This window comes from Rhinolophus sinicus, chromosome 14 (genome assembly GCF_057876585.1).
Source record: "Rhinolophus sinicus isolate RSI-liver-muscle chromosome 14, RSI-T2T, whole genome shotgun sequence".
NCBI lineage: Eukaryota > Metazoa > Chordata > Mammalia > Chiroptera > Rhinolophidae > Rhinolophus > Rhinolophus sinicus.
The window spans coordinates 156,828,120-156,853,544 of record NC_142514.1 but is presented as its reverse complement, the minus strand read 5'-3'; the positions used below and the strand labels follow the sequence as shown (position 1 = coordinate 156,853,544).

At 37.0% G+C, this 25,425-nt stretch overlaps 1 protein-coding gene across 1 annotated transcript in view; it reads right to left on the bottom strand.

Moving 5' to 3' along the window:
* ANO5 (anoctamin 5) overlaps nt 1-16,398 on the bottom strand; it is a 73,328-nt gene extending 56,930 nt beyond the window's left edge. Inside the window, exons 1-2 of the mRNA XM_019742616.3 lie at nt 15,714-16,398; nt 9,380-9,426 (exon numbers count right to left, since the gene is read on the bottom strand). Coding sequence (XP_019598175.3) covers nt 9,380-9,426; nt 15,714-16,383 — 717 coding nt within the window. The 5' untranslated portion in view covers nt 16,384-16,398. The remainder of the gene's footprint in view (nt 1-9,379; nt 9,427-15,713) is intronic.
* Between the last annotated feature and the right edge of the window lie 9,027 nt (nt 16,399-25,425).

Here is a 25,425-nt window from a genome sequence, read left to right as displayed (position 1 = left end):
TGAAATAGCAACCTCTAGTAATTGTGTATCTGCATTTCTGCCTTTAATACAATATGTGAATTTATTATAGCTTCACATTATACTGACTCCTCATAATATAAAGTTTTTAATTATCCTGGAGAACAGTCAGTTATTTCACTTATTACCAATATAAATAAAATGTTCCAAAAGCAATCAAGCTAGACACTTTACAATCTCTAACTTTAGGAAAAAAATGAACTTGCTGCAACTTTCCAACTAAAAATGGGGGTTATATCTTCAGTTTACAAAATGTAAAACAAAATAACATAGGTTCCTTCATACTTTTTGCCGAGTATTCCAGTCTCATTTCTCACTGACCTTCGTCTCAAGCAAGGAAAATCTGTGCTGTTCTCAATTTTACATTTCCCTTGTCAGTGGCCATGGTTTTCATGTCTCAGGCTGTGTCTTTCCCTGACCCAACCATTAAAGAATAGAATGAAATGGTACAAAATGGAATGAAATGAATAAATGGATGAGTGAATGACACAAACTTCCGCTAGCAAAAAAACATGGCAATATTCAGAAGACCTATAAATCAACATGGAAACTGAATGGCCATCCTGAATATTCTAAACATAAGTAGCAATGATTTGGAGATTGAAATTCAGAAAAAAAACACACACAAAAAAACAACTTTTAGGCAGGATTCTTAAAACCGCATTCTTAAAGAAGTAATATTGTAGAGTGAATAAAAGAGCAAGCTCTAGAATTAGATTGCCTGGGTTCAGAATCCCAGCACCAACACTTTGTGGATGTAACAATCAACCAATTTACATAGTCTCACTTTATAGATTCCTCATAACCTGTTTCTTCAATTATGCATATATGTAAACTTGAGAAAGTTAGCCTCTCTATGCCACAATTTCTTTACAATGAGATTAAATAAAATAACACATGGGAAGTTCTCAATAAATGTTGGCTTTGTAAAAATTAATTTTTGCTTAATTTCTAGTGATAATATAAATATATTTATCATAACTTTTAAATTCACATGCATTTTCTGGATCTCCAATATTATATCAATGTTCAATGATGATCTATATTAATTATAAATCAGAGGTAACACTAGAAGTTAGTCCTTTTAAAGTTTAAGCAATCATGAAAGCACAAGCTATCCTTTGAAAACATAAAACACTTTTAAAATAATGAGCCTGAAAGTTCTACATATTTATCAGTCTTGCAAAAGGCCCAAATATTCATCATAACTATAAACTTGCTAATGGAATAAAATGAATGATTCCAGTCATCTCTGCCTCAATCCAAAGCTTGAATGGATATTCTGTTATCAACATATCTTTTTTTAAAAATTGACTGCAATGTGCAGTGATTTTTTTCCCCCCCGGCATTAGAGTGTAAGAGAAAATCAAGTTGACACTGAAGAATAAAAATTGCATTCACATTTTTATTTTACTTTTCATTTTGAAGTAATTATGGATTCACAGAAATCTGCAAAGCTAGTAGAGAGATCTTATGTACTCTCCACCCTGTTTCCCCCAATGGTTACACCTTATATAACTATACCATATTTATCTGAAAATAAGACCTGGCCAGACCATTAGCTCTAATGCGTCTTTTGGAACAAAAATTAGCATAAGACCTGGTATTATACTACATTACATTATATTATGTTATATTACACCGGGTCTCCGGGTCTTGTATTAATTTTTGCTCCAAAAGACACATTAGAGTTGATGGTCCGGCTAGGTCTTATTTTGGGGGATACACGGTAGTGCAATGTCAAAACCAGGAAACTGACATGAGTACACAATATGTGTGTAGTTCTATGTCATTGTATCATGTGTACATTTGAGTAAGATCCAGCCCAATTAAGACAAAGAGCTATGCCATCTCAAAGATCTCCCCTGTGCTACTCCTTTAAAGTTATATCTACTTTCCTCCCCCTCAACATCTGTAACCCCTAGCAACCAACCACCAAGTTGTTCTCCACCTCTATAATATTGTCATTTCCAGAGTGCTATAAATATAGAATCACACAGTATGTGGCTTATTAAGGTTTTGTTTTGTTTTGTTTTTCTCTTCACTCAGTATAATGCCCTGGAGATCCACTCAAGTTGCATATATCGATACATTGTTCTTTTATATTTGTGGGTAGTATTCCATGGTAAGGTGCCACAGTTTGTTTAACTAGTCACCTATAGGACACTTGGATTGTTTCACTTTTGGCTACTACAAATAAAGCTGTTATGAACAGCTTTACAAGTTCTCATTTCAGTGTGATAAATGCCCAAGAGTGTGATTACTGATTCATATTATAAGTGTATGTTTAGTTTTTAAAGAAACTGCCCAACAATTTTCCAGAGTGACTGTACTATTTCACATTCACACCAGCAATGTATGAGAGATCCAATTTCTCTGCATCCTCACCAGTAGTATGTGGTATTGTCACTACTTTCCATTTTAGCTGTTCTAATATGAGTCCAGTGATATCTCACTTTGGTCTTATTTTTCAATTCCCTAATGACTAGTGATATTGAACATCTTTTCATGTGCTTATTTGTCGTCCATATGTATCTTCTTTAGAAAATATCACATCATGTATTTTGCCCATTTGGATTGGTTGTTTTTTAATACCATTAAAAACAACCATTTGTTTATATACCATTTGCCATTTCTTTAGATACAAGTCATTAGTCAGATACATGATGTGTAAATATTTTCTCCTAGTCTATAGCTTGTCTGTTCTTAACAGGATCTTTCACAGAACAAAAGTTCTTTAAATTTGATAAAGTCCAATTTATCAAATTTTATTTTTATGAATCATGCTTTTGTGTCATGTCTAAGAACTCTTCACCAAGACCGAGTTTCTAAAGATTTTCTCCTATTTTTTCTTCAAAAAGGTTTATAGTTTTATGGTTTATATTTAAATCTACGATCAACGTTGAATTAATTTTTGTATAAGATGTGAGGTTTGGGTTGAAGTTCATAATTTTGCCTATGGATATTCAAATGCTCCGACACCATTTGTTAGAAAGACTATCCTTCCTCCATTCTATTGCTTTTGCACATTTGTGCAAAATTATTTGACTGTACTGTGTGGGGCTATTTATGCAGTCTGTATTCTATTTCATTAATCTATGTCCCTCTCTTTGCAAATACCACAAAGTCTTAACTAGACTGCAGCTAAAAAATGAGTTTTAAATTGGGTAGAGTCATTTCTTTCAATTTTTTCAAAATTATTTTATCTCGTCTACTTCCTTTGCATTTCCATATAAATTTTAGAAAAATCTCGTCTATATCTACCAAAAGTCTTGATGAGATTTTGATAGGAATTGTATTAACCTGTATACCAATTTGAGTTTCCATGTGTTCAATGTTCATATATCGAAACGCAAATAATTTATTAAATTCATTTCTTAGTTTTAGGAGAGCCAGGTTTTTTGTTTGTTTGTTTGTATTGTTGCTGTTGTTTCGTTTTTTTTTATAGATTTCTTGGGATTTTCTATTTAGATGATCATGTCATCTGCAAATAGGAAGAGTTTTATTTATTCCTTTCTGATCCATAATCCTTTTGTTTTATCTTCTTGCCTCACTGCAAAAGTTTGAGTTTTACTATGTTTAAGAGGAGTGGTAAGTGAGGACAGCCTTACCATGTGTTCCTGATCAAAGGGGGAAAGCATTCAGTCTTTTACTATTAATTATGTGGTTACTGTAGGAGTCGCGTAGATGTTCTTTATCGGGTAAGGAGTTCCTCTATATTCCTAGTTTTCTACGAGTGTGTATAGTTCTAGGCATTGAATTTAGATAAACTTTTTTTTTTACTGAAAAAAACAGATAAAATCATGATTTTTTTTTAATTTTTTTATTTTTTTTTTACTCTTTAGCCTTTTAATATGATAAAGTACATCAAGTGATTTTTGAACAATAAAGGAGCCTCCCATCATCGGAATAAACTCAATTTGGTCATGATACTAAATTTTTTTCATATTCTATTTGCTAATATTTTACTAAGCATCTGGGTATCTATAATCATGAGGGATATTAGCCTGTATTTTTTTTATTTTTGTGCTGTCTTTGTATGATTAGTACAAGGGTAATGCAAGCCTCTAAAATGAATTGGGAAGTGTTTATTCCTATTCTATTTTCTGGAAGAGACTGTATAAAATTGATGTTAATTATTCTTTAAATACTTGATAGACTTCTCCAGTAAACCATTTGGGCCTAGAGATTTCTTTGGGGAAAAACTTTAAAGCACACATTTAATTTCCTTAATAATTACAGGACTATTTTCTATTCAGTGGGTTGTGGTCGTTTGTGCTTTTTGAGGAATTTATTCATTTCATCTAAGTTGTAACATTTATGTGTAGAGTTATTCTTAGTATTCCTTTATTATCTCTCCTTATATGCACAGAATCTAATGATATGCCTTGTTTTATTCCTGATATTGGTTATGTGTGTTCTCTCTTCTTCTCTATTTTCTTTTCTCTCTTCTCCTCTCCTCTCCTCTCCCCTCCTCTCTCTCCCCACTTCTCCTTTTCCTCTTTTTTGTCAGTCTAGCTAGAAGTCTGTCAATTTTATGACCTTTTCAAAGAACCAGCTTTTTGTTTCAATGATTTTTCTCTTATATATATATATTTTTTTTTTTCGTTGTTGTTGTTGTTTTCAATTCATTGATTTCTGCTCTTATTTTTATTGTTTTGCTGTTGTTTCTTGAGATGGAAGCTTACTATTGATTTGAGACTTTTCTTCTTTACTAACATACATATGTAGTGCTACTAATTTCCCTTTCATTGTATTGGCTACAACCCTCAAATATTAGTATGTTACATTTTCATTTTTATTCAGTTCAATGTTTTGGTTTGGTTTGGTTTTTCCCTTGAGACTTTGATCCATGGATTGTTGTTTAGTTTCCAATTGTTGGAAATGTTCCTGTTACCATTGTTACTGATTAGTTTGATTCCATTGTAGTCAGAAGAACACACTCTGTATCATTTCGATTATTTTAAATTTGTAGAGGTTGTTCTATGGCCCAGGATATGATCTATCTTGGCATATGTTCCACCAGTCTTTGAAATGGGTATGTCTTCTCTTCTTGCCAAGTGGAATAGTTATAAATGTCACTTATATCCTATTGGTAGATGGATTGAGTTCATCTATATCTTTCCTGGTTTTCTTTTTAGTTGTGCCATCTATTGTTAAGAAAGAGGTGAAGTCTCCAGTTGTTATTATAGATTTGTATATTACTCCTTTCCATGCTATTATTTCTTGCTTCACATATTGTGATGATATTACTTGGTGCATACTTTAGCATTGCTATGTCTTAATGTTGTGGATGGACCTTTTTTGTCATTATATAATGTCCTGTTCTGCCTACAATTTCTTTGCTACATAATGTACTTAATATGACATTAATTTAGCACTCCTGCTTTCTTTTTATTAATGTTTGCATATATTTTCAGCCATAATGTATATTTTTAATCCTTTTACTTTCATGTTTTTAAATCCACTTTGCAAATCTCTTCTTTCAATTGGTGTGTTTAGACTATTTACATTTCATGTAATTATTGATATATTAGCAATTAATTCTGCCATTTTATTTTATTTTTTGTTTTCTGTTTGTTCCCTCTGTTTTGTTTCTGCTTTATTTTTCATGACCTCCTGTGGGTTACTGGGACTTTTTAGATTGGCATTTTTTTAAGCACTTGAAACAATTGTACCACTTCTTTTAGCCTCCATGGTTTTCTTGTCTTTAGTTTTCTTAACTAGTTTGACTGGTGTAAATTTCTTTGGGTTTATCCTGTTTGTGGTTCCCTCAGCTTCTTGAATCTGTAGGTTTATGTCTTTTGACAAATTAAGATATTTCCAGCTATTATTTTTTCAAATAATTCTTTAATTCTTTATCCCACTCTCTTCTTCCCCAGGGCTACAATAACACAAATACAGTATCTGTTGTTATAGTCCCACAGGTCTCTCCAGCTCTGTTCATTTTCTTTTTTTTCTTTCCCTCTTCTGTTTAGAATGGGTAATTTCTATTCTAGCTCCAAATTCAGTAATTCTTTTCTTTATCCATTCCACTCTGTTTTTCATTTTAGTTATTCTATTTTTCAATTCTAAAATTTCTAATATGTTTTTCTTTAAACTTCTATTATATTTTTGCTGAGACTTTGTATTTTTTGTGTGTTTGTTTCAAGAATGTTCACAATTGCTCACTGAAACATTCGTATGACAGTTGCTTTAAAATCCTAATCAGATAATTCTAACATTTGTGTCACCTCAGTATCAGTATCTGCTGATTGTTTTTATTTTCTCATTTAAGATGATATCCTCTTGATGTTATATGTGATTTTCTATAGAAATCTAAACTTGCGGGGTATTATGTTACAAGACTCTAGATTTTATTTAAGTTTCTTGTTTTAGCAAGTCATCTCTGATACCACTCTGGTGGGAGTAAGTGGAGTGATGCCTTACTACCTGGTGGGGGTAGAATTCCAGTTGCCCCACTCAGCCTACGTGGATATGAAGAGGTGGTGGGGGTGCTGGAAGGGTTTCTAATTACTGTTGGGTGAGGGTGGAAGTTCAAGCTTACTATTAGGCCTTCGCTATTCCCAACATAGCTGGAAAAGGTAAGGGTGTCTGCTTACTGCTCCCTACATGGACTCTACTGTCACCATGGCAGAGAGTGGTGTTGGGGTGGCGTCTCTACTTCTAGACAGTGGTGAAACTCCTGGCTTTTCACCAGGCCACTTCTGATACCAATCCAGCAGAAAAGGATTGAGTACTTTGTTACCACAGATGAGAGTGAAAGTCCAGGCTGTCCACATTTTCTCCACTGACACTATGCAAATGTGTGTGGGAGGGACATGTCTTCATCCAGTGGAGATGAAAATCTTGGCCCCCCCACCCAGTCTTTTCAATATCAACTCTATGGGGAGTTAGGCATCTTGTTACAACCAGGCCGGGGTGAAAGTCTACTCTCCCCAATTGAGTTATTTTTGAGGGGACAGCGGTAGGATCAGTTTTTTTTCCCCCTATGGTGTTATTAAGCAGTTATTAACTGTAAGTTTTCTGTATTCCTCAGTCACCCCTTTCCTGGTCCATTAGTCAAAGAGAGTAGGCTTTTCCTCGTGCTTTATTTGTCTGTGCCAGTTAGCATTTCTGTGTTACTGGCTTCTCTAGCAGTCAGTCTGCACTATATGAAGCAAAGAGAAAACCCAGGGAACTAACTTCAGTGTGGTCCCTTGAATCCTGAGACTGCTAGCCTGTTTGTCTTCTCCCTAACTTTCAAAGTCTCCTTATGTTTGTTTTAAGTATAACGTCTAGGTGTTTTAGTTGTACTTAGCAGAAGGAATAGGAAAAACTTCGTCTACTCCATCTTTCTGGAAGCAAAAGCTATAGTCATTTTTAAACTGATTAATTCAATAATATATTCATTTAATAACTCTAAACTTTATCATATCAGTGATTCTTTATCACTTTATCAGTAATTCTTCATCTTTGTTTCAGACAGGTGCTGTTTTTACTCCAAAGCAATCTATATTAAAAAAAAGACATGCTGGACATAAGTCTAGGTTGAGTCTAAAAGAGAGTTTGGTATGACAATGCTATTCTCCCATGGTTTAATCCATTCCCCTGTCACCTGTCACTTCTTGCCTTCCTATGGAGGTGCGGGGGGGGGGGGGGGGAATCCAAAAAAACTAAAACCTATGACATATGATATTTCTAAAATACTATAGTTGAATTTAAGTAAATAAATGTCTGAGTTTGGCAAGCCAAATGTAAAGACTTAGAAATTTGAGCAAAATTGTTTCAAATGAACACCTGAGGTTGAAGGCAAGGAAGCAGTATCTAATGCTCTTGAAATGTGCAAAAGGATAAGGAAAAGCATAATACGACATGAAATTGTTTTTCTCTTATACAAGTTTAAGTCTGGAATATACATAAATATGAAAAATAGCAAAGAATGTGGACTGCTGTAATTGAAGTTAACTTGAGCAATACATAAAAAGATCTGTAGAGTATATTATTATGTCAACATGAACAAAATGAAAATGACAATATATTCTATTATCATTTAAATTGGTTCAGTCAATCTCATAAGACAAATCTTTCCTCAGTCTTTTCTAAAGACATGAAAGCTTTAATTTTTCATGTTCTTTATTTTCTAGAACACTGTCGATTCATTTACTCACTCAAAAAATATGTTCATTGTGTTACATGACATTACTTTAGTTGTGGAGACTCTATTTTATGACAGCAGTTTTCAAGCTTTAATAGTAATAAGAATCACCTGCGTGCCTTTTTTAAGTCATGACTCAACCATATCCCCAACGGTACTGATTTGTAGTCTGAGGTTGGAGTATTCAGATTATTTCATCTGAAACACTTTCAGTCTGCTTATATTCTATATACAAGTCAGTATTTTTAAGAACTTGTTCATGTCATTCTTATTCAGGTGGTGTAAAAATTACACTAAAAAATTACTGGACCAACTGTTTTTCACAGTCCCTTTGGTTCTCATAATCTCTTTCTTTCAGCATTTTCATCACTGAACTTTTAAGGGAATCTCAGAACGTCTGAGAATCTTAAGTCAACCAGTTTATCCAACCAGTTTATCCAACTAACTAGCACACAGCCAACCTATTCTGATAGGTTGTTTCTCAGGGAGGAAATTTCAGTCGTTCCTAAAAAAACTGCTTTTAAAGAATCTTTTTATATCTAGGTGGGCACCCCTAACCCAATTCAAGAACATGCAACTCCATGAGTACTGCTCTGGGTCAGTTAGAGCCTACCAGAAAGACGATTTTATCTGAAACACTTTCAGAATGCTTATATTCTATATATAAGAAATCTAAATTATTAGTATCTTTTTGCAACTTTATATAAATAAAATAAGGCTTCTAGTGAAGAAAATTTTGTATTTTTACAAGTATTATTTAATTTTATTACTTATTCTTTTTTAATATATTTACTTAATTCGGGGTGAGTCACTTGAACCCTGGCACAATCATCAATAATTACTAATCACATACTAATAACTGTAACATAAAAAGCTGTCACATTTTACCTGTATTATACTCTAGGAGAGTGTAAGTCAATCTTGCATATCAAGTTTATTTGTTAGTTGGTAAGATTGAGTTTATTTCACGGGGAGCCTCAAAACAAATCTAAGTTTGTGCTTGCTCCCTTGTAACATCTAGAAAGGTCCAATATTAAATCTGTGTGAAACATGGAATTTGCTTTACTTACTAAAGAAGGAATAAGTTAAAGGACAAAATAGAAAGAATGTAGTATGAGTAAATAACTGAAGTGCAAAGACCTCAGTATCTATAGGAAGTCATTTCTAACCTAGTTTCATTTTTTTTGTTCTGACTTATAGGAAACTAATATACATTTAACTTACCTCATTCGTTTCAAAAGCATCGTCTGCGTCCCTACTACCTCTTCTCTCTAAATTAAGTAAGAAAAAAAACATGTTAACATGGCCAATTGATCAGAATATGTTAAAAGTCTGAATACAGATAAAATAGCAATTCAAAAATCAAACAAAAAAGTTCAAAGGAAAATATACTGGAAGGAAACACCTAAGATCTTCCTGGAGCTAAGTTGTTCAAAAGGGTCTCCAAAAGAAGTATCAAAAACTGTCTATAATCTATGGGAGAAAACATCAAATACTGATCTATAGGATACAATCTTACCAACTAACAAATAAACTTAATTCTGATAAATGCAGGTATTAATCAATAGCCACAAATCTGTTGAGAGGAAAACATCTAGCAGGGATGTCCATCGCTATCTCTTAGTTCTTACCGTGTAGATTTAATATTCTTTCAGTTTTTGCTGGAGTTGACCCAAACTGGCTGCAAGTAAAGCAACTTAACAATATGACATAAATTCAAAGCTATCAAATACCATCTACACGGCATTAATGTTTATCTCATAATGTTTGAGCCAGCATTAAATAAGATAATGCATGTAAAGTACTTCATGCAGTCACGGGCACAGAAAAGGTCAATGAATGGTATTTTTGTTGATGTTATTAGTATTAGGATGGATGAATTCTATTCTTTTGTTAATGTTCAAAATTGTTTTAGATTCTTTGGGGTAAGTTTTAGAATGTCAGAATAAAGATAAAAGAATTTCCTTCATATTCAGATCTTTTTGCTACAAGAGCTATTAATTTAAAAGTTAAGAGTTATTATAAGCAAAGCATGAAAACAGACTACCTACAGCTATAACTTTTCTAAGTGCAGCCTTTTCCATCTATAAGATTAAAAATATAAGTAAAAATTATTTGAAAAACATAAAACATCATACGGTACTATCATGAGTATTGTTTAGATGTACAGCTCAAAATGCCACAATGTCTTGACCATCTCTCATTGGATTTTTTTTTTTTTAATGAAAAGGACACCAATCTAGCAAACTCTTAGAATGAGTAGATAAAGAATTGGATTCTAAGAAATACATGCTTTGTCTCTCAATGTACGGTACTTGAGAACTGATATAGGGAGTCTTTCGTCTTCCTTGGGGACAAAAAAAAAATCACTATTATGCAGAAGAAATAAATAGAGTTCCAAGTACAGAGCAAACAAGTGTCATTATAGAGTATTTTATAATTCTGTTTTTTAGAAGAGAAAGTTGAAAACTGCAAGCACTAATCCCTCCTTCATCTAGTTATTTTTGCTGCGCTTAACATATAGTTGAAAAATATTTTCAAGCTGCTGTCGGGACTTGATGCAATGTGTTCATTTGAAAATGTGGAAACGGGACCATATATTTCCTCCAGATTATCGCCTATCCATGCTATTTCTCTTATGTTCTCACCGTTCAATGGTTGCTTCCTTTCCCTAGAACTAACAACTATTTTCTTTCTAGGTGAACTATTGCTTATTTTTCACATTATATCAGTTTTGATATCCTCCTCTCAGTGCTCGCCTGAAACCTCCTCATCTGCCTCCTGGGTTAGCCTTCTACCTGCTCCCATGTCACCCTGAATGTAGCCCTTTCTGGATGTCTAGCCCAATTAAACCTCCCTCCACAAGACTGCGAGCTCCCTGAGAGCCAGGTGAAGCACACTCTGTAAACTGAGCTCTTTTCTGAAAAGCAGAAAGGCTAAAGAGGATAGATGTATTTCCTCAAACACGGTGCTACCACTCACACAGTGTTCACTAGCTCTCTCACAGACACAATCAGATGTTCACACATGCCCGAGACCCAGACACACTTTCACACTCACTCACAGACTATAAGGCTGTGATAACTATGCATAATCACCAAACTTCTGTCAAAACAGAGGCCTATCTGAAGAGGCAGGATTTGAAGCCCCAAACTCTAAATCAGCTTCTTTGTATTCTTCCAACTTCCTCTAAAGTCAATGGAAATGACTATACACTTCCTAACGGGCTAGAAGCCAGAGATATGGAGGGTTTAATACCAATCATTGTGGAGATCCATAAAATGAGCTAAAAGTAAACCCAGCCCAAAGACTGAGCTTTGAGTTTTCACTGAAAGCACATTACTAAGAATACACAGTCCAGCAAACCCAGAGGCCAGAAATAGCCCTTGCATTTACCAGATGGTCTTCTCAGTTTACACTCCTTCCAGCAGCACAAAATAAAATACCGCTGACCCTTGAACAACGAAGGGAATAGGAGCACTGACATCCCCGTCCCCACAATCAAAAGTCTGCATATAACGATCAACTCCCCAAAAACTTAACTACAAATAGCCTACTGTTGATAGGAAGCATTTTACCAATAACATACACAGTAGACTAACACATATTTTGTATGTCAGATGTATTACATACTGTATTCTTACAAAAAAGTAAGTAAGCTAGAGAAAAGAAAATGCTATTAAGAAAAATCATAAGGAAAATACATAGACAGTATTTATTGAAAAAAGTCTGCATAAAGGGGACTCATGCAGTTCAAACTCGTGTTGTTTAAGGGTCAACTGTAAATGCAATAAAATATTCACATTACCAAAAGATAGATGGTTTGGTTAAATGCAATGTTTAATATAGTTGTAAAGATGCAGACAACTTTACATTCAACTTTAAAACTGCCTTTTCCTATGTTAAACCCTTAAACGGTCTTTCCCAATACTAAATGTGTCACAAACCAGATAAAGAATGAATATTTCAGATCAGAACTTCTTTATCATGTCAACCAGTCAATAGTTTAATATCAGTAACACTGACATTTTACTAGCAGTATTTGTTTACATTACTTTTTAAATGTTCTATTACATTTTGCTCTTGGAATTTCATTTTAAAAATTATTAGTGGGAAAACAGCTAATTGGAGATCACTGATTGCTTATATGTTTAAGTATCAAGAAAATAAACTGAGAAAATGTAACATATCCAAGAAATATTAACTACTATGTCTAAAGGCAGAATGTTAACATTCTCTCTCTGGGAAGAATTCCTATCACACGTAAATCAATTGTTTAACTTTTGCATATTCACTCTTTAAAGGTGATTTAGGAAATACATAATATACAAGATCTAGGCTTAACTGTTTCAGTAAATTTACTGTAAGAAATCTGTTTATATTTTAACATACAGAACTAAAAGTAGCTCCTAAAATTTGATGCTATGTAACCCAGTATGTTTCAGGCTCTTCAACCAACACTTCTGTTTTGATAACTGTGTCCTTAAACTCCAGGAAGAAACATACTTGTATATTTAGAACTGGGCTTCCAAAATCCATTGGATTGTCAATGTTAAAAAATACATCCTCATTGTAACACACTCTTCACACAGCCCTAGTAATAACAGAGGTCTCAATAACTGGCAGTAAAATCAACCCAGCAAAATAATTGATATAATGAAAAATATTTAGAAATATAAGTGTCATCTGAGTGGCCTGGACCGTCCTGCTCCTTAGGCCCCATTCTCAGTAATCCACACAGCCCTGCTGAGCTTGGATTTTGGATCTATGAACAAAACAGGAAACAGGAATTTGGGGAGGATGCAGTTACCAGAACCAACCATCAAATATACCTGGTATTCTACACCAGTATCTTTGTCTCCAACCTCCACCCAAATCAAAGACAGAGCTTCGCTCACAATAGGGAAGGAATATAAATAAATTGCAAAGACCTTTGCCATTTGTCGTAGCAACTCTGTAAATATACTAAAAATGATCCCTTGTCAAGAAAAGGGAAAACTGAAATTCTTTTGGGAAAAGTTCTAAAACTTTCCTGGACTCAAGCTGCAGTAATATAAAATTACTATGCTGAAGTAATACTAATTTAAGTATGTATTTTAGGAAGTAAAATTATCCCAAGGCTAAATTAGATCATATTTCTAACATCTGCAATGTCAATCTTTGCAATACCATATTGATATATATTTTTTTCATTATATATAGAAAATTACATATTTCCATTTGTTTCCTCCACTTTTCCTTCAATGAAGGATATATTTCTGTACCTGCTCATAGCTTTACTTCAGAAGGAGTGATTATAAGAAATTACTGAATACTTTAAATGAAAAAAATATATATCTATTAAGAACTTCGGGTTCCTGAAATTACAAAAAAATTGATTCTCAGCAAAGGAGGAAACCGTTAAATGAGTATAGAAAGGGGCTTCTAATTTTATACTTTTGATTTCTTTTGTACCACTGAACACCAATCATTTATTTAGAGAATAATAAATAAATTTATTACATCATTTAGCAAAGCCATTAGTCAAAGCTGAAAGTTTTCAAGAGTTTTTTTCCCCCCCTCTCTCCTTAAATTATTTTTTTACTTAAAAAGGGGGTAGTTGCTTCAAGTGACACCATCAAGAACATGGAAAGACAGCCCAAGAAATGGGAGAGAATATTTGCAAATCATATATACATAATATATAAAGAACTCTTACAATGCAATAATGAAAAAACACATAACATTTTTTTTTTAAATGGGCAAAGGATTTGAATTGACATTTCTCCATAGAAGATACATGAATGGCTAACAAGCACTGGAAAAGACATTTAACACATTAGTCACAGAAAATACGAATCAAAACCACATTGAGATACCACTTCATAACCACTAGGATGGCAATTAATAAGAGACAATAACAAATGTTAGTGAGGATATGGATAAATTGGAACTCATATGTTGCTGGTGGGAATATAAAATGATGCAGACACTTGGAAAACTGGTAGTTTCTCAAGATGTTCAGTATAGAGCTACCCTGTGATCCAGCAACTCAACTCCTAGGTATATACCCAAGAAAATAAAAACATCTTCATACAAAAACTTATACATGAGCTTTCATAGAAGCATTATTCATGAGAGCAAAAAAAGAAAAAAAAAAAAGAAAGAAAAAAGTGGAAAGCCAAATGTTCACCAACTGATGAATGGATAAATGTGGTATATCTATACAACGGAATATTATTTGGCAATAAAAAGTAATGATGCACTGATATGAGTTACAACATGGTTACATTTCAAAATCAGTATGCTAAGAGAAAGAAGCCAATTACAAAAGAGATCACTGATTGCTTATATGTTTAATTGTCAAGAATTGTTATATATAAATCTGTTTACATGAAGTAACCAGAATAGGGAAATCTATAGAGAGAGTAATTAGTAGTTGCCTATAGCTGGGGGTGAGGTGGGGTGGGGTGGAGTCGGGTGTGGGATGGGAGGGTGGGGTTGGAAATAGGATGAAGGTGGATGGGGGGTGGTCACTAAGAGGTTTCTATTTGGGGTGATGTAAATGTTCTAAAATTAGACTCCTAATGATTGCAAAACTCGGTAAATATACTAAAAACCATTGAATTGTACACTTTAAATGGGTGACTTTTATAATTATGTAAATTACAGTATATCTCAATAAAGCTTTTAAGAAAGTGAAGGAGGATGCAATAACGCATTGCATTTCTTGGTGCCTTTGCAGTCTAGTAACTAGTAAGACTGCTTAGATATTCTATCACTTAAAAAAACTGTTTCCATGTTTAGATCTCATATTAAACAAGACATGAAAACAGAGTGTCACCTAGGGAACTGAGTGTCACTGAAAGTCCTCGAGGTAGTCCCAGAAAAATATGTGCATTTTTAGGAAAAGGTGTGTATTCAACCAGATCGACAGAATATAGGTATGTGTAATAATAGCTTTATCAAACAATGAGCAAATAGTTCTCAACGTAACTCAAGATTCAATGAAAGCTGGTACAACAGCAGTGTTCCCAAGAATCTCAAGCTGATAACCTTAGGGTAGGCCACTAACAAAATTAATAAGGATCTCAAAGCTTGAGCAATAATCTGAGAACAAAGAGCGGCAAAAGCATTAAGGACCAGCTCCCCTACACACAGATCCGTTGTCACGCACCCTAAGCTGTGACTCTCTGTGGGAGACTTTCTTCCTCGTGCCCAGGTTCATAGGCCCAGGGACAGAAGTCCACACACCCAGCCCGCTCATCTGGCCTCCCTGCATTATTCCACCTCCTTAGAAGCAAGGAGGGTGTTCTCGGAACCTCAGCGGTCACAGGACCGAGGTCCCGGGCTCGCCCCAGCAGTAATGGAAATCATGGGGCGCCAACACCCATCCACCCACGCCTGGCAGGAGCTGTTCGCCGCGCAGTCCCTGCCTCGCGCAAGGCGCGCCACTCTGTGCGAACGTCCCCGAGCTCCAGGCCGCAGGGCCGCCAACGTCCCTCGGGGTCCTTACGCCTGCGTTGGGGGCTCTGCGCGGTGTCCGACCCTCCCCGCGCGCCACCCCGCGGGCTCCTACCTTCATGCTGCACCATTTCCAGGACGTCCGGGTCGCCCATCTTCGCCAGCTGGTTAAAGAGACTGGGCGAGTGGCTCCAGAGGTCAGACCACAGTGACTGGGGGACGGATCTGCGGCAGATACTGAATCTGATCGTGGGCCGATGGACCAGCTGCTCGGCTTCCCTGCCCGCCGAGGTTTCCTTCTTCTCTCTGAAGAGCTCGTTCTCCTTGGTCTCCTCCTGCCTCGGAATCTTCTGCCAGTCGGGCTTCTCCTCCAGGGGATATTTCCCCTCGACCTGCTCCGTGCCCTCGGCCCTCTCCTGAAGCCTCTCCCAGGAATACTCCCGGGACGTACCGGGCTGCGGGTCTCCCGGCTTCCCCGCCTCGTCCTCGGGCTTCCCCAGGTCCTTCCCACTCTCGCTCTCCCGCGGCTTTCCTTTCCCGTCCCTTCTGTCCCACTTTCCCCGCCCCTCTCTCCTCCCGGCGACCGCGGGACCCGCCGGGGCCCCACCCTCGTCGGCCGCCGCCTCCCTGCCCCGCGGCCCGACTGGCTGGGCGCCAGCCTCGTCGTCTCGGCTCTGGAGGTCTGAGTATTTCGGCTCCGGCTCTGGCGCCTCCTCCCGGCGGGTCTCTTCCCTTCCCTCCTGGGGACCCGCCGCCCCCTGGCTCTCTTGGCCCGTCGGCTCCATTCTCAAAGGGCCTTGCTGGTCTATTCCACCGGGTCGGACCACGTTCAGGACTCCTAGTTCTCCCGGGGCTGCCGCCTATCCTCCTTCCCAGCCCTCCTCCTCTTATCCCCGCCGACCAGCCACCTGCTTCCTCAACCAGTTGTCCAGGTCCTCTTCCATCTGCCTAGCCCGCCGCCTTCAGCAGGTGGCACTGGGAAGGAACCTCCTCCCAGTTGGGTAGTTATTTTTTTGTCGGGTGAGAAAAGGCCCCCTTTCTTAACGGGACCCCATCCCTTAAGGCCAGCGCGTGGCCAGAGTCCCCAAGGTTCTAGCAGCCTCTTCCATCCTGCGTCTGGCACGTGGGTATTGACCTTTCTCCTGGTAGGGCCTGCTTCCTGGTGAAGGAACTGATCTCTGTCTAATGCTTTTGTCCTGAGTTCGAATTCAGCCTCTGTCCTTTCAAAGTTGGGTGGCGTTGGCCAACTTTCTATAAGCTTCAGTTTCCTTGTCTTTAAGATGAGGACAATAACAGTACCCACCTCCCAAGGACACGTGTGGTAAGGAGTTCAGTAGAGAGTGCTGGCATAATGTGGTAAAAATTTAGCTGCTATAATAACTAACCCATATTACTTTGAGCCCTGCTCTACCTCAAAGTGTCTCAGTGCCTTGGCGAGTTCAGCCTCAAACAGAGTGAATAGCCCCACCCTTCAGAGGGTCCTCTGAATTCGTTTTATGTTGTTGACATCGTAACAGCTGTCAGCTCCCCAATAATTGGGTGATCTGAAGAACTAATGAGGGAATAATATTAAGTGATGATGACCTTGGTGTGAGGTAGAGGTCTGAGCTGAGGGCCTTGAGATTCGTACTCAGGATAGAGTGACTTTGAGTCACTCTAGGAAGGGGATGATGTGAAAATAAGGAGGAGATGACTAAGGAAGACTTGCCCTTTCTTCCTTTGTATGTGCTTCTACTTTTCCTTTCTATTCAATTTTTAGAACTAAGAATTATCTTTTACAGATGAGGAAACTGGCCAAGAGAGGTGTTTTGGTGAAGGTCATGGTTAACTGGAACTGGAAATCACCATTTTTGTTTTTTTTTTGGTTTTTTTTTGCTTTATCTTGTAATCTGTACTTTATAAACCTCTAGGACTGCATCAGTTCTGGTCAAGTGATTTGAGACAAGCAATTCCTTGCTGGATGCATTTTGGAATTGTGTTTGAAATGTGAGTCAAGCAATAGACTTACATGTAATTATAATAAATCACTAGTTATGATGCAAATGTTTGTTTTTTAACTCTTATCAATCACTGATAAAATGTTTACAACATGGTTTGTTTCATGTTCTTCCTGTATACTGGGTACTCTGCTAGGTGCTGTGGATATTGTGATTTAACAGATGAGTACAATCTTTGCTTTATGTAGATTAATTAAAAATAAATAATAAAATTATTTTTCTATGATTTTATATAATTATCAGTTTTATATTTTTTGATTTTGCACCATGTTTGAAGTGACATATATGAGAACACATTTAATATGATTGACTTTGCACAAAATTAAATGGAATATTTTGATGCTGAATTTGCTGATATTTTATCAACTTCTACTTAAACTTTGTTAACAAAAAGTTGAAGGCTCCCTGTGTTCTTTTGTTAAAGGTCTGTATCATATCCACAATTCTTTAGATCTTGAGAAAATTTCTCTGTATTCTTGTCATTATAATATTTTATGTTGTTGATCCAATCATAATTTTAGGATGTATCCATTTCCTCCATCACTAGACCCTGCCTCTTTAGATACAATCTCCAATCATCATACATTTCCAGAATTATGTCCTAAATAATGAATACATCTTCTTTTAGTAATGAACACACAGTTTAGTACAGTAGCCCCCCTCTTATGAGATTTTGCTTTCTCTGATTTCAGTTACCCTCAGTCAAACAAGGTGCAAAATATTAAATAGAAATTCCAGAAATAAACAATTCATAAGTTTTAAATTGCTCCATTCTGAGTAGTATGATGAAGTCTCGGGTAATCTCGCCTGGGGCGTGAATCTCGTACCCGCGCTGTTTATGCAACCTGCCCATTAGTCTCTTCTTAGTAGCCGCGGACTCTTGAGGTATCGCAGTGCTTGTGTTCAGGTAACGCTTATTTTACTTAAAAATATCCCAAAGTGCAAGAGTAGTCATGTTGGCAATTCGGATATGTCAAAGAGGAGCCATAAAGTGTTTACGTTAAGTGAAAAGGTGCAAGTCCTCAACTTAATAAGAAAAGAAAAGGAAAAAAAAAACACCTTTGCTAAGGTTGCTAAGATCTGTGGTAAGAACAAATCTATCCATGAAACTGTGAAGAAGGAAAAGGAAATTAATGTGAACTTTGCAGTCACACCCTAAAGTGCAAAAGTTAAGGCCTCAGTGCTTAATAAGTGACCTAGTAAAGATGGAAAAGGCACTTCCAAAAGACATTTGCGAGTGGAAGCCATGAACAGAAAACGTGTTCTGATTGACATCTATGGGTTGCACCAGAAAGCAATGAGCCTAGATGGAGACATCAGCAAGGGATCCTTTGAAAGGAGTGACACCAAGCCGTTTACTGCAAGTAAGGGATGGTTACAGTAAGATATTTTGAAAGAGAGATCACACTCACATAACTTCCTGACGGTATATTGTTATAATTGTTCTATTTTGTTAATAGTTGTTGTTAATTGCTTAATGTATCTAATTTACACATTAAACTATCATACTTATGTATGCATAGGAAAAAAGACAGCATATATACTGTACAGGGTTTGGTACTATCTGCCGTTTCAAGCATCCACTGGGGTTTGCCAGATAAGAGTGGGGGTGGGGGTGGGCTTCCTGTATTGGATTGGGGCCAAAAAGTTGTCTTTTTTAGCCCTTCAAATGTTTAGCCCATCCTTTGTCTCAATGGTATTATATTCATCTGGTAGTGCCTTTTAAAAGTATTTGCCTTTTGTGTCTTATACTAAGGGTGGATGCAAAAATATTTAAATGATAATAGAAACGCAGCTATAAAGATGTAAGTATGGATGCTTTGGAAACAAAGTTGTTAACTGGAAGCTTGAAATACTTGTTTGCCAACTGATAAGTAAAAGTATAAATTTGCTATAGGAAAGGCACGCTAGGGCTGTCAGTACATAATGTGTGAAAGCCTGAGCTGTATGAAAGTTAAATGTATATGCTTCAGCAACACCTGCACAGGAATACTTTTTTTATATTAGGGATCAAATACACGGATTTAACTTTGAAGAGGGCAAGTTCATGAGCTAGACTCTGGAGGTCGGAAAAGCCCTTAGAAAGTTATCTAATGAATCGTTTTCCCTCCTGCTCTTTCAGGATATAGCATCCAGTCTGTGGTCTGGATCAGTCTACTTTCTTGATTTCTCTGTATATTAAGGCTTTAGCTCCTAGCATAAGTTCTTTCCTTTTGGGTTACCAAGCAGTCATCATATTTTAACCTCCCAAATTTTATTTATTCCATGTATTTTCAACATCAGGAGTCAAAAGATCTGCATTCTATGCTTGTCTCTGTCCCTTAATCAGCTGAACAGCACAATGACCTTGAACAGATGACTTTACTTCTCGGAGCCATAGGTCTTTCATCTGTAAATATTAAGGTTCTTGCCTGTTCCACTCATCTCCCACAGTTGTTGTGAAAGTCAAACAAATAATATGTATGAAAGGACTTTGGAAGCAATAGAAATGTAACAAACATGAGAAAGTTTTATTGACTGACAGAGGTAAAGTTATAGGTTTACCAGTAGTTAAGGCTACTAGTTGTGGATGCTATTCACCCCCTCAAAATGCCACTTCAACCATTTCTCTGAAATTTGCAAGCACTTTCTGACCCCATACAGATTCCTCACTTCCCACCCCCTGGTTTCAGAGAAGGGGCCAAATCTCTTTATTTGCAAAATGGATCGCTTTGAATTCTGACTTTTTTAGGTCCTGGGCCTTCACAATAAAGCCTAGTCCTGTTCAGTAGCACCTTCATCACTTGCTACCATCTTACATTCTTCCTTCTATTAGGAAAAGCTCACTTTGCAGGTTGGCCTCTGGAGCCATTGTGGTCATCAGAAAAGCCAGTTCAGTACTTAGCACTCATGTTCATACCATTTCCCAGAAAATAAGACCTAGCCGGACCACCAGCTCTAATGCGTCTGTTGGAGCAAAAATTGATATAAGACCCGGTCTTATTTTACTATAAGGCCCAGTCTTATCTAACATAATGTAATATAAGACCAGGTCTTATATTAATTTTTGCTCCAACAGACGCATTAGAGCTGATGGTCTGGCTAGGTCTTATTTTCGGGGAAACACAGTACTTGATATTTGCCTATATAAATGCCTAGGAGGGCATGTCTACTCTGCTTTGTAACTAGAAAAATGGCACTGGTTCTTAGACAAAACCATGGGAAACTGTATCACCAAAAGGAGCAGGACGTGTTATTCTCTCCCATGCCTGCCTGTGATAGCAGCTGAGGTTACAAATGACACTTTTCTGCTTGCAACCTGCCAAAGGCTTTCTATCACATGTAAGGGAAATTCGAAATACCTTTCTAGTCAAGAGGATTTCAAGGCTACCTTTACACGAGCTGGTTCCGGCTAAATCACATTCCAGCCGTGCTGTCTTGCTACTTTTCCTGAAACCTAGTAAGCGCTTTTCCATCATTTTCCCAAGTATTTTGCACTTGCTGTTCTCCCCATAAAAATCTTCACACAGATGCTTGATGGTTTACTCTCTTACATCATTCAGCTTCTATACAAATATCACTTCCCTGGAAGGAACTTTGCTAACCACCGTAAGACTATCTCACATCACTATCCACTTACCTAGCATTATTTTTTTCTTCCTCGCTGTTATCTCTTTCTAATTTCCAATATTTATTTGCTCACACATATTTATTTGTATATAAACTCCATAGAGATCTAGGTTTTGTTGGTTCTCCTCGCTGTTGTATCTATGGCAATTACAATGGTGCCCAACACAGAAAGGTTCTCAATAAATATTTGATGAATGAATGATACATTCAAGGTCTGTCATCACATTTTTACGTCCTGAGTCAGTTGCTGTCTCCTCCAAGGTCCCTTCATTTCTAGCAGCTGGAAGAGTAAGTATATTACTCACTTGCTGAGTGGCCTGTGGCTCTGAAAGTGCCAAGTGCCACTCTGAGGGATAATTTTCTAGTTCTGAAGAAACTGTAAAATTTTCCTAAAGAAACTACTAGAAGCAACTGAGATAAAGACAGTAAATCAGGATTTTGCCTCCCATCTGAGCACCAATCTCAGGGGATTTTTTTTTTTTTTTTTTTTTTTATAATGAACCCATACAGTTTACACTGGCTGCATCAAATAATAAGCATGTAGATCTTTGGCCTTGAATGGATATACCTATTGTAGGGACGGAGTCCCAGAGAGCACTTTCCAGGCTCTTGGCCTCACGTGGAAAGATGCTGGCTTGGGTAGTAGATGGCCATCAGCTGTAACCAGTAAGCCATTAGCCACTAATATAACTCCCGTGTCTATGCTGGCAAGCACGGATTGAGGCCAGCAAGTGTGGTTAGCAAGCGGATTGTGGATTGCGGATCATGTTGATCCTACTTCCTGTGTCTCACCAAGCCGGCAGAGAGACAGGGGTGCAGGAAGACCCCTCGTTCGGGTACTGGCAGATGTTTGCTTTTGTGACTTGACCAGCCACCATCGACAATATAGTGGTATGATTCCCTTATTTATGGCTCCATTGTTCCTTTCTGGCCTCACCATACCCTATGTTCTCATGCGGGGAGAGGGAGCTAAGACCCTGCATTATACCTATATTACTATATTTCCCTTTCATCTTTCACAGATAAGTTTTCCATCAAGGAGTCTATACCCACTGGCTCTACATTTTCTTTACCATCAGATTTTTTTTGACTCTCATCATGCCCCTTAAAGAACTGTTCCTTCACTCCCTTGTACCAGTCATTCTGTCCAGTGTCTCCTTCGAAAAGTACACAGTGATTACCAGGACCTGCACCATTCTGAGTCTCCATCCATATTTCTGATTCTCCCATTCTTCAGGAAGTTTCATGTAAAACGCAGCATGCAAAGTAGACCATTCTGGGTTAAGCAAACCTGCCCCAGGTCTGAATCCTCACTCAGCCACCTACTGGTTGCATAGCGTTGACCTCACAAGTTAACTTCTCTAAACCTTAACTCATTAATATATGTAATGGAAACAATCATATCCACCAAATGGTGTAGTTATGAAAATTAAATAACGATGCTAAGTCCTTGTCACATACTGTAGAAGACATTAAATATAAGTTAGTTTTCATCTTTTTGTGTGTGTGTGTGTACTCTATTTCCTTGGCTTTTTCATCTTCTTTCAGCAAAATCTCCCTTGTTATTCTCAGTTACCCTTTTTTCCACAAACTATCCCTTCTTTGAGGCTCACTCAAAGATCCAAGTCCACACTTCTCATTGAAAATTTCTAAATTCCTAACAAAATTTATGTCACTTCTATGTTCTAAAGTTACCCTAATTTGATCAAATTCAAGGCTAAATCAGTCTTCCTTCAAATGAATTCCAACTCTCCAACTCTCCCATTTAGTCACCAGGACTATCTCAAGTTAGTGATTAACAATTATAATAGTTGCTATAATTCAAATGTGTATTCATTAATGTGCTTTGCATATATTACTACATTGATTTCTCATGATGAGATAAGTACTTATCAGACACTTCTTGTGGGTGCCCCAGAGCTCCTTGGTGCACCCTTTCTTTTATAATCAACTCTATTGAGGTATAATTTATATTAATAATTACAATTTATATTAATAATTAAAATCACAAATATTAAGTGTGTAATTAGATAAATTTTGTGACATATATACAGTTATGTAACCATCAGCACATTTACAATATAGAACATTTTCCGAAACTACTCCACGCATTTGTAGTCAATCCCCTCATCCCATCCACTGGTGCCTGGCAATCACTGATATTCTTTCTATGACTAGTTTTTTGGCTCACCTTTTTAATTCCCATTTTTACTACAGCAATTAGTTGTGCACGTATATAATGTGAAAGGATCTTGCCTCAGCTCTACTGAGTATCTCATGCTTTCTGCCCAGGGTTTCTCCACCACCATATAGTGGGTTTTCTACGGATGTCCACACTGGTATTCTGACACATGTGCAAGCCTTTAAGTGGGAGGAAGTTAGCACAACATGAGGCAACTGTGATCAATAGGAGACAATGGATTAATATTCCCCTATTCCATTTCTTGGAGGAGTAATCCAGAGGTGTATTTAACACAGCTCTTCAGGGGTTCCCCAGAGGGACCAACCCCCATTTGCCCTTGGGTTGACTTTTCCTTCCTTTCATGTTTGACTTTTCCCAGGCCTCCCTCTACCCCAACCCACTCCTCTTCCTTAGGATCACTTCCCAAGATAATCTTCTTGTACATAAGTCTTATCTCAGGCTCTGCTTTTAGGAGAAATCCAGGCTACAACAGAATTATTACTGTATCCCTATGTTAAAAAATCATTTAGGGAACAGACTAAAAAGTTAACTGCCCAGAAATGCATCGCTATTAGAAGACAGAGCAAGAGCTTGGAGCAAGAACAGCCTGACGCCACAGTTCATATTCTTAATCACCATATAGCCTTTCAAGGTGGAAACTAAAATCCACTTTGATTTTGTTCAATATTTGTATAATGCATATCTAAATGACCAGTTTTCTGTCATTTCTTCTTTTGAAATGTCTCCCTCATCTGTTATTGCAAATTATTTCATCTAGCTGGAAGTCAGTAAGCTCCCACTGCTGTCACTTTACCACCTCCTTCTGTGATTCCTACCACGGCCTGTAGTTGATTTTCTTCCTTTCCATCAGGCAATATTGTTTATGGAGAAGTGTGTTAACATTGGGGTTGAGGTAACTAATCTCAAATTCGAGATTACTTAGTTCTTAACTGTGTAATATGTAGCGAGACTCTTAACCTTTCTGAGCTTCAGTTTCCTTACTTATAAAGAAAATAATTTCTACCTCACAGGGTTGTTTGGTACAGTAAGTGTAAGAACTCACATGTTTTTACTTGTTCAAGTATTAAACCATGGGATGCCATTTTCATTTTATTGCATTTGTTTTTGTTATTGTTGAGTTGATTTTAAGTGGTAGAGTTTTAGAGAAGCTGGAGCCTTTTATTGTCAAATGTATATTCATCCCTTTAATTTTCATGAAAGGATTTATTTCTGTTCATTCTGTAATACTTCTAGTAATTTGTGAAGCAAACCCACAGATTCCTGGACTTTGAAATCAAGTACATGATGCATAAAAATGTCAATACAAATAGTGCTTGAAGCAATGGAAGGAACTCTTAAGACCCAGCAGACTCATATATTGATTAAAGTGCTCCATTACATAGCATTCAGATATTTAGTGCTGTGGCAATGAAATAAAAGCTTCTGAGAAATAGTAGGTTTCCATTAAAAGATGATTTAATGTTTGGATGCAAATATGCTGTCAGCCAATTCGTGTTCTCTAGAATATATTATACTCACTACTGAAATTCTAAAGGAGACTTTAAAACTTGGATTAAATACAAAACCAAAGTTGACTGAAATAGGAGCTTCAGCTTAGTGAAAGCATACAATTATGTACACTAAAATTGGTCAGACCTTTTATAAAATATGTTTACGAAAACATAGTCTATTTTCAAAGTATCTAATTTGGTTATAATTTCAACCATGAGTACAAAGAAAATGCAATTAAAGAGTTTCAGTGACTCAGAAGTTACATCTGGGGTTTTATCCACCAAATTAAATCCTCTTTAGTCTACTCCACCCAGTGGTTTTCACCAGTAGCATAAGAAACATCAGAATATACTTGACTCCCCCCAGATCATGAGCATACTTGTAACTGAGCCTGTTGTGGTTTGTAATTTCACATTTCAAGGAGAAAGTTGTTAATTACATTCCTTATTTAGTTTCCCCAAGCTAGATAGTTATTTGTAGTTGCAAGCAGTCACTCACAGAGAAATTGAGCCCACCCTGCTTAATTA